The sequence below is a fragment of the Melopsittacus undulatus genome, chromosome 5, assembly GCF_012275295.1.
Source record: "Melopsittacus undulatus isolate bMelUnd1 chromosome 5, bMelUnd1.mat.Z, whole genome shotgun sequence".
Lineage (NCBI taxonomy): Eukaryota > Metazoa > Chordata > Aves > Psittaciformes > Psittaculidae > Melopsittacus > Melopsittacus undulatus.
In genome coordinates, this window is record NC_047531.1 from 85,979,900 (window position 1) to 85,990,276 (window position 10,377).

Below are 10,377 nucleotides of genomic sequence, written 5' to 3' on the forward strand. Positions count from 1 at the left end.
TAATGCTGCTGAAATTCATATGGACCCCTCTGCTCATGGTGGCCACTTTCCCATTGTTTTAAATGGAGAGAAAGAGCTAGGAAAAAAAAGTCAAGCTACAGAGAAGGGAGGGAAATACAGCTTTAGATATGGTATCACAATATAAGGAGTCAAGAGTATCCTATATTGACCAATGTGAGCTGGCAGGTTGACTCTGACAATTGGTTTGGGCCTCAACCCAAGGCTGCAGCCTCACCCCTTCTCGCTCCATCACCAGTCCTTCTCAAGCTAGGAAGAGCCAGTGGCCAATCCTACCCTGTTACCATGATTCTATCCAAGGTAGCTGGCCTCAAGATTCCATGAAAAGCTAACAGAGAAAAAAAATAAACTGGGGGAAAACAGCACAGGTAAGAAGTGGTGGAGAAAGATGTGAGGAGCAGAAACAAGAAAGCCCCTGTTTTCCATTGGAGTCCCTGGCAACCGAGGAGTGTCGACATGGGCTTACACTTCCATGTCAGGAACTGAAGCTCCACAATACTCAACTTTTAATCCTTCTCTCTTAACAATCTCCTCCTAGAGGATCCAGCTCTTTATTATTTCACTCATTAGTTAAGATTTAATTTCTGGTAAACCAATGTTAACTTCTTGATTTCAAGGCCCACCCTTCTCTTCTTCAGTAGGCATGACAAACACTATCAGGTAGACCCTCCTGAGATATGTCTTGTGGTACTACAATTGCTTCACCCATTCAAACAGAAAAGCAAACCCTTTGGCATACGGAGGCAGCAGAGAGAATTCTCCAGCTCCTCTCTGGGCTATCTCTTTGTAGCACAGCTTCTGAGGTAGGAAAGTAAACCAAACATGCTGTACTCTAACCCTAACCCCTAATGCTCCATCCCTGGCCGTGTTCAAGACCAGGTTGGATGAAGCCTTGGGTGATATGGTTTAGAGTGAGGTGTCCCTGCCCATGGCAGGGGGGTTGGAACTGGATGATCTTGAGGTCCTTTCCAACCCTAACTATTCTATGATGCTATGATTGTTCTCTTACTTCTGCATTTAAATCTTATCAATGGTAAGCACACTGGATATTGAGATTCTTCTGGGTATTTTTCTTCTTGAAATGTTGAGTTATTATCTAAGCCACAACTCCAAAAAGAAACAAACAAAACAAACAAAAGGCTATGAAAAATCTTTAAAGAAAATATTTCAAATTAACACATCACAGAAAGATACAAGCAAAAAGCAAAATTTTCTATCAGCAACATATTTATGACAGTATGACATGCACACTAATTATATATTCACATCTGAACTGCCTGATACATTTGCAAGTGTTGCTCATTTTATGCTGAATTTATAAAAAAATAAAATAAAATAAATCTTCTACAAAGGGCCTACACTTAATCCAAACACAGGTTTTGTGACTGGATACATTTCAACAAGAAGGATTACTTTAAATTTTCACCAGTGTCACTATACAGAGTTTAGCCCATATACTTTTTTAATTTTATCTATTCAACAGAGAGAAATGGAGCTGCAATGGTTTGGGTTTTTTTAGTCCCAAAGTGGATTATTCAAACAACAATTTCATCAAAGATTTCTTACAACAAGCCTAGCATCACTGGTTATATCTTATTATTAAGGTAAGCATTCTTCAAAGAACTGTATGATTGGAATTTCTTCCTGATACATAGTGACATGCTATTTGCTGGCTGCAGTGAGAAGAGTCAAAATGAAAACAAAAATACAAACATGCTTATTTTTCCTCTTGTCTTTATTGATTTAGACTTCAGTGCTACAGCCAAAAATAGTGCATCTGTAGAAAATTACCACACATGCTATCAATACAGAACTATCGCATGTTTAGAATTGTAAGCACTTGACAAATCACAAAGGGAACACTCAACCTAATATTTTGGCAATGCAACCCATGAATAGGGAATACAGAGAGAAAGGCTTCTTCTTTTCTCCCCCCTTCCAAAAAGAAACAGTTCTGAACAGGAAAGAAAGGCCTCTGTTAAAAAATTAATTCCAGTCACCACGGAATGCTGGCTCCTTCAAGACATCAGCATACACTCCTGGAAACTTTGTATGGAATGTCAAATGGTACACAGAAGCTATGACTCTGCTACAGGTACAGCACTGACTTCATTACGTTGTATGCCATAGAAAAGGTCACCACATACCCTATTGCCCAAGACAAACCTCTGCTGGGCTGGGGAAGAGGGATCAAATAGGCAAAAGTGTGAAGGATCCTACACGCAGTGAAGATCCTGAAGTGCAGCAAGGCTGAGGAAAGCTCAGGGCCACTAAGAGCATACAGCAGTCCAATACCAAAAAAAGGGACGATATTTTCCAGGTCATTCAGGTGGCATCTGGGAAAAGAAGCAAAGTTGGTTTATACTGTTACATTTTGTTGAATAAACCACTTCAAGGCTCATTATTTTTCAGCATCATCAGATCATGCTTTTGTTAAGGCTCTAACACAGCTGTTGGCTTCCTCTGCAGTGGAGACTTGATTCAGCTACTGAAATGTTTTTGGCATGTTTACCTGACATCACTCTGGGGTCTCTTACTGCACCCCACATTTTTAAGCTCCTGATCTTCTGTATAAAAGCTCTCTTACTTTTTCCCCAGGACCTTGGTAATATTAGGGGCTTACTTGAGGTATATAAGTGCATCTGGGTGTAAGAACACAAGGAAAGGCAGGGACAGATAGCTGCAATTTTCTCATAGTCCCTCTTAACTGAACCTCAATTAACAGGATAACTGTGACTGCAACTACTAGACTTCATTGCCCAGATGATTTATTCCAATCCCATAAACTCAGTTCGTAGTCTCTATAAAGAAAATACTAAATATCCTATATATGAAATAATCTATCAGTTCTTCATGAAGTTAAATCATCTTGAGGAATGTTATTTTTGAGCATCTAACAGGTGTGACAGTTACGCTTCAGTTCATTTTCCTCACCAGTAGGCATTAAAATAGCTGAAAAATGATTGAAATTTTGAAACCATAATATAATTTACTACAAATATGTTGAGACTGAACTCCAGATCTTGAAGTATTTTTCACACTTTCTCCTAAACCTTCTCCACTCCCTTTACCTCTTTAGATAAATTATGCTTCCAGCCAAATTTACTGATTGAAACAATCTCTAAGCCTTACTAATTATGTCAAATTTTACAGCCAACTAGAATCAGAACATGGTGCTGTTTTGCAGCTGCATTCTGTACTCATCATTACAAGGAAGCATATCCTTCAGCTGTTTTACTCTTTTTTCCCCAAAAAAGTAATGTCTTTTCTATAACCATAAACAGAACAAATTCCAGTCACTTATATAGAAAAGAAGCCATGCTAAATCTATGCAGCATTATCTGTTGCCATGAAACTTGCAAAAAACAAAAAAGTAAACTTCCATTAAGAACCATTCTTGGGAAGAAAACATGGATGCTACAACACCAGAGAGCGATTAGAACCAAGCTGACTTACTAGGTCTGGAGAAGTCTAAACAACCCTGCAGAACAGCAACACAGGATTTAATAATCATAGAAACATAAACCGGCTTGGGTTGGAAGGGACCTTAAAGGTCATCTGGTACCAACCCCCCCGCCATGGGCAGGGACAACTTTCACTAGAGCAGGTTGCTCAAAGCCCTGTCCAACCTGGCCTGGAATACTTTCAGGGATGGAGCAGCCACAACCTGTTAATGTGTCTCACCACACTCATAGTGAAGAATTTTTTTCCTTACGTGTAATCTAAATCTCCCTCTTTCAGCTTAAAGCCATCCCCCCTTTTCTTGTCACTACATTCCTCTGTAGAAGTCCCTCCATATTTCTATCAACTAACAACTTCCTGAACCACTCAGAGGGAAAAAGGAAAGTTCAAAGCATCTTTACAGCCCACTGAGATTACACTCTTCTTTCTGTGATTTTATTCCAAAAGAGACATACAGGAATTACCAGCCTTCATGAAACCACAGTCATGTACATTTGAAGGATGAACTGTTCTTAAATCAGAGCTAACACTTATTTTCAAGATCTTCCCTAATGGTGGTTTAAATGAGAACAGTTCATTTACATTCAAGCTTTTAGTATAAAAATATATATAGCAAATAAACTGTGAGCTCCATTCACAAATAAAATATGGAAAGCATTCCTTGTTAGTAGCATCTTGAAAGTTATGATTTTGGTAGCAGAAAATTTTGTCTTCAGCTAAATAAAATTAAATAAGCTGCAATATTTAGCCCACTGAAATACAGTTTACATTCTGCCACGAATCTTGCTAAAGAAAACACATACACGGCAGGTTGCACTCTGCCATACTATTAACGGCATTCTTCCAGAAGGCTAGTCAACTTTCCTGTACAATTGACACACTGTTGAGTAAGCTCAATTCAATCCGGCAAAGGGAACACAAGCTTTGACTCCCACTCTGTACCATTTGCCAGATTAACTGTCTCATTACAAGTCTGGAGTTCTATGATTTTAACATAGTTACTTCTCTTCATCGTATTATTTTCTTTATACTTGAGAAAAAGATGCAATATTGCAACTGGTGTTCAAATTACACAGATACCTCATTTACACTTCATGGATACTGTTTCATATTAAATCAACTTATGGTCATATTTTACAATCTTCTCATCACCTCCTCCATGCATACAAGATACCACCCAAGAGTTAGCTATTATAACTTGGTAAGGAGAGGTGCCATGCTTGACCTCATGCTCACCAACAGGGGCTAGTGGAGAGTGTGATGCTCCAAGGCAGCCTTAGCTGCAGTGATCAGGAAATAGTGGAGCTTGAGATCCTCAGTGCAGTGAGAAGGGCACGCAGCAAGCTCACTGCCCTGGACTTCAAGGGAGCAGACTCTGGCCTCTTCAGGACCCTGCTTAGTAAGGTTCCATTGGATATAGCCCTAGAGGGCAGGGGGGCCCAAGACCTGCTCCAAGCTCAGGAGCATTGTGTCCCAACAAGAAGAAAATGGGGCAAGAAGGCCAGGAGGCCTCCATGGATGGGTAAGGAGCTGCTGAGAAAACTGAGAAAGAAAAGGAAAATTGCAGAAAGTGGAAGCAAGGACAGGCAGCCTGGGAAGAATACAGGCATGTTGTGTGGGATCAGATCAGGAAAGCTATGGCCCAGTGCAGGTGGTGAGAACTGGAACAGGAACCGGAACAGGTTGCCCAAAGAAGTGGTAAATGCTCCACCCCTGGCAGTCTCTAAGGCCAACTTGGACAGAACCTTGGGTGACATGGTCTAGTGCGAAGAGTCCCTGCCCATGGCAGGGGGATTTGAACTAGATGATCTTAAGGTCCTTTCCAACCCAAACCATTTTATGATTGAATGATTAAAGACTTATTCTTTTTAGTATTATTATTTTGTTTGACTGTGTAACTGTTTTTTTTCATTTAAACAAATTTATGTATTAGATTACTACATAAACCAACACAGAGACATAGGCTTGCCAAAGAGAATGTGGTGAAATTTTAATTCCCTCATTTAGTACTATTCTGCTATTTAAAATATGTTTAAGACTCCTATGCATTACCTGCGTACACGATCAACATCTGGATGAGTCCGCAGGAATTTTTTAGCGTTTTCGCCTTTTCCAAATGATGCTGTATCTTCTGGGTTGTCAAAGGCCTATTTCAAATCCAAACACGGGAGACATTAGTAGCCAAAACGTTTCTTCCAGTCAAGGCAGCCTGCTGTAAAGGTCATTCTTTTTACTAATGTCTCTAGGACTTCACATAACTTACCTGAACCTAAATGCACGGGGAATAATATATTGTTCACTGCACTACTGTTTTCTTGAGGCTACCCTGTGCTTGTGTGCTGACAAATTAATGTAACGTAATTTATGCATGCAGATAAAACCTTCTTGTAAGATCAACAAGCACTGCAGATGACTGATACTCAGCCTGAAGTAATGGCAATGGGCTGAAGGAACCCAGGGACCTGTAAGGAAGAACTACTGTCTGTATTGCCTAAGTCTCTTTTTCACTATTCTTGACAAGTTACCTGAAAGCCTTTTTGGATCCCTTCCTTCTTCAGAAGTCGACACAGCAACAGGATCTGAGCAACTTACTCCCATCTTCATTTATGACCAAGTAAGTTTCTCCCTTTCCTCTTAGGTAGAAATTTTTCTATCTATATGACCTGTTACTACCTCCAAATACTGTAAGACACTACTTAAAAACACGATTTAATTTAGTTAGTTAGTAGATCTCTTCTTGCTGACACATGTAATAACACATGCATTCTGTGGACCATTCAGGGTATGCAAGTGTAGTCAAGAAAACTGTCTGATTTTCGGAGAGCTACATGATTGCTTTCTGAGGCAGCCTTGATGCCTTCCTGTGAAATATCCTTGGCCTCAAAATTCTTGAGACACATTAAAAGCATAAACATCAGCAACACTTTACCTTCCCTCACTCCACCATCTGCTTTCCTCCTTTTGTGTTAACATTTTAAAGACTTTTAATATTACATAGGAAATTACTTCAATAATTTGTCTGTAGTAACACTGTCTGTCATAAGAAAACCAAGTACTTCAAAATAAGGAAGGCCCTATTGGCACCTACATACATAGGGATCATAACACGGTTACAAATGTTAAACACAGGACATGACTGGATTTACATATAGGATTGGTACAGCCGATATGGTTGTGCAAGAGCAAAAGCAAGTAAGGTTGCAACACAGACATCTGGGTCCTATTCTGGATATAAAGCACAGGCTGTGTGCTCTACCATACCCAGTCTTCAGATGTTTCAAAGACCTAGAGAGCTATCAAAACCCAGTAGTAGCTCAAACAGTCTTAGGACTTCATTAACAACAGAACAGTTCATCTGGGTTCTCTTGTACCAAGCAGGAAAAAAAAAAATCCAACAGGAAAAGGACAAACGACAGGATTTACAATAAGATCCTTGAAGCACATGCTGTCTCACAAAACCACATCTCACAAGAAGAGCCATATCAGGCAAACTCGGGGCTCTTTCAGCCCAGGACCAAGTGTTTTCACTAGTGGCTATGAGCAGATGTCTGAAGACCAAGAACAGGGCAAACACAGCACAGTGCTTCCCATGAACACCCTCTCCAAAGCCAGATGCAATTATTCCATGCTTCTGCATTATTTAGTAAACCTCAGTGGACCTCTCATATACAGCCTACACATCAATCCACATACATTTTCAGCCTGCCTCACATTCTAGAAAAAGAAGTATTTTTTCTTTCTTTTAGATAATGACTTACCTGCAATGGGAAGGCTAAAACAACTAGAGAGTGTAAACAGCTTTAGAATTACTGGATGAAAGGGTTACAGATGCATAAAAATTCACTATATTCCCTCTTCTGAACCTACTAGCTGGTTATCCATGTAGCACGGCCTCATATCACGCTTTATTTACTTTATAAACTGGGTGCCCTGGACACCAGCTTTTCAGAAGACAGTGGAAATTACAGTGATGAAAAACTCTTATTTTAAAATAACAGAAATGTTTTATAAAGGCTGAATAAGCCAAATGCAACTGTAAAATACAGTCTCATAATTATACCATAATTAGGTTAAAGATGTAGCCCGTCTGAGATCAACAAAGCACCAGCACACCAAACTCAGAATATCATTGTTAGAGGGATGAGGAACAAAGCACAGCACCAGTATGTGAAAGCTGAGCACTTATGATATTATTCCAGTACAAATTGATATTATTTCAGTACAAATTCAGTACAGCATTCCCAATTTCTTACCTTTCTCGTGAGTCTGAAGTATGATGTTGTAACACTCATTAGCATCATTTTCAGAACGACAATAGTTGCATAAGTAGCAAAAGCTTGGATGACTTCATTTTCAACAAACTGGGTCAATCTGGCCATTTCTCCACTTTTCATTGATGACCTTTTAAACAGAACATTAAAATCAGACTAACATCATAGCAATCCAAAGTTCTGACAAGATTGTCAGAACAGCCTTTTTTTAGCATCTCTGCAATAACAGCACAATTTTGTCACCATGACAAGTTTATTATCAAATGTATTTTCCTCAGTTTATTTTCACAATGCCATGATATAATACTTTAAGATGAGAAATTATATTATTTAGCTCTCATTGTATCTGCTTATTAAACTGTCAAAATATAAACCAACGAAAGATTTAATGTAATTGCAGAAACAAAAGTTAGTCACAGAAATTAGTACTTTTGAAATAACACACCAATTTTAGACCAATTAACTTGAACCAGTGACTTTAACTAAGCAGTGACCAGGATAGAAAGAGTGTGATGACATACTATACATACTGTAGTGTTTAAAGAGGTAAATGATTATTGTATACCTTTTTTTGTAAAATTACACAATTATAATTGCACTTCAGAGTTCAAAATAACCAATACTCGTACCTAGTAATAGCTTGTGATCAAACCAAGTTTAACATGTGTTCTTCCCCTTTAAGACCTTGCTTTTAAAAATTGCTTTTAGCATGATTCACGGGCAAAGATTAAGTTGTAATGACAAAAAAGAAGAGAACTATTTATGCTTTTATCATGGGAGGTTTAAGCTAATGAAGTCTCTTTTCGTGAGACCATACCAAACCCACAATCTTATGAAGGTGGTACCTTTTATGAACACCACAATAAGAATGTGATGAGGACTGACACATGTAAAATGAAAAGCATGCCCCCTTGCACACTCAATCTGTGCTCTGCACAGAGCAAGGCTTTTGCATCACCAAATGCTTCAATCATGTACTTGGTAATTAGGAATCTATAAAACTAGAATGTCTCAGCTTCACTAGAGACCAAAATAAATGCACTTTTTGTTATAGTTAACTTATTTCCTAGGATATCATTTTAACAATAATAAAATAGGTAATACAATTATTACCTATATAATAAAAAAGGTAATACTGTTATTAACTTGATTACAACTCTAACAATCTTTCGTTGTGCTTTCAGCACAGGGTTACTGCCAGCTATAGCCAAACAAGGGAAACTAAGCAAACCAAGAGCAGCAGAAGGCTCTTGCACTGAAAGCCAATCCTTGGTGGGCAGCATGGAGGTAGGCAGCCCCTTGCTCATTGAAACAAATCTAGCCTTGCATGGACATGTCTGGCTGCAGTGATGGCATTCTGCTCCCTCTTTTATCCCTTCTAAAACAGTGCTTGGGCCATGGGCCAAGTACCAGGGTCCAGGGGTTATAGGAAATGCAGTAGAACTCTCCCTCTTCTCACACTACAGAACACCAGTTCTCAAATAACCAGCCATTTAGCAAAGGTTTTTCTCGGCAACGAAAAGAAACTGCAATTTTCAACTGTATCACAGCAAAAAACTCACAGTTTCACACATCAAAAATAAAGTAAATCCATGCCATGGAGAGTGTTTTTCTCGACTGTATTTTAAAACTATGCTGAATACATCCAGGAACTATATAAAGTCATGAGAAACTGTCCACCACCATCTCTGGAACTACACATTTACCCATTTCCCCTACTAGCAAGGGTGGCCTCTCCAAACTGTCATAAAGCCCAGGCCTTACTTTCACTATGAAAAGGAAACATGCCACATTAGTTACAGATTTAACACCAGCAGAACTGCAAAAAAATAAGCCTCACATACTAAAACTGGATAGGGCTTGAAGGGATATGCTTAGGCAACAAATAGCCTGATCCACACAGGTTGCATTACACCACCTTTCCATGGTGCGAATGCAAAACGTGAGCCTGGCTAAGTGCACAAGTCCAGATCCTATGTAAAGGGTCCTAAAAGACACCTGAGCTGCCATGCCCTGAACAGGAAGACAGCTGTGCTAAGGCCCTCATCCCAGCTCAGACTGACACATGTAATCGGCGACATTAGCACCGGGCCAGCCTTCCGTCAGCGGGTGTCGCAACACGGCTCCCGAAGCACACTCCGACCGCCGGTACCGGCCCCACTGAGCACCTGAGCCGGCACCGCCTCCTCCCCAGAGCCGGGCGCTGATCCCGGCCCCTGCGGGACCCAGGGCCTCCCACCCCCGGGGAGCTGCCCCACCGACCCCCGCGGACACGGAGGGTCCCCATCATCACAACAGACTGCCTGGGTCACAAGCCTCCCGTTCCCTCCCGGCAGCCGCCATAAGACAGCTACGACGCACCTCGACTACCGGCCCCTCGGAGAGTGCACACACCACGGCCACCAGCACCGGTCCCGCTCGGGCACTGCGGCTCCCCCGCCCCGGGGCACGGCCCCGCCTCGCCTCGCCCCTGCGGCCGCGGAGGCGGGTCCTGGCCCGGTTCCCTGTGGGGATGGTGCTGCCCCAATGGAGCCTGAGGGGTTGGTGGGTTTGTCGGTGGTGGTTCAGCAAGGATCGGGGCAGGGTGAGGAGCAGACCGCAGAGAGCACAACCTGGGGGAGCAGAA

At 41.0% G+C, this 10,377-nt stretch overlaps 1 protein-coding gene across 1 annotated transcript; it reads right to left on the bottom strand.

Moving 5' to 3' along the window:
• Nucleotides 1-1,675: 1,675 nt before the first annotated feature.
• On the bottom strand, nt 1,676-10,160 carry MGST1 (microsomal glutathione S-transferase 1). Its single transcript, XM_034063128.1, has 4 exons — nt 10,113-10,160; nt 7,734-7,881; nt 5,533-5,627; nt 1,676-2,354 (listed from the first exon to the last, which is right to left on the bottom strand). The coding sequence occupies exons 2-4, from the start codon at nt 7,872-7,874 to the stop codon at nt 2,108-2,110; spliced, it is 483 nt and encodes a 160-aa protein (XP_033919019.1). The 5' UTR covers nt 7,875-7,881; nt 10,113-10,160; the 3' UTR covers nt 1,676-2,107.
• Between the last annotated feature and the right edge of the window lie 217 nt (nt 10,161-10,377).

Bases quoted from the DNA above. Each gene is read 5' to 3' on its own strand.
- MGST1 (XM_034063128.1), bottom strand. From the start codon at position 7,874: ATGAAAAGTGGAGAAATGGCCAGATTGACCCAGTTTGTTGAAAATGAA. The intron at 5,628-7,733 runs GTAAGAAATTGG...GATTTGAAATAG, and splicing joins ACTTCAGACTCACGAGAAAG to GCCTTTGACAACCCAGAAGA. The intron at 2,355-5,532 runs GTAATGCATAGG...TTCTTTTCCCAG, and splicing joins GATGTTGATCGTGTACGCAG to ATGCCACCTGAATGACCTGG.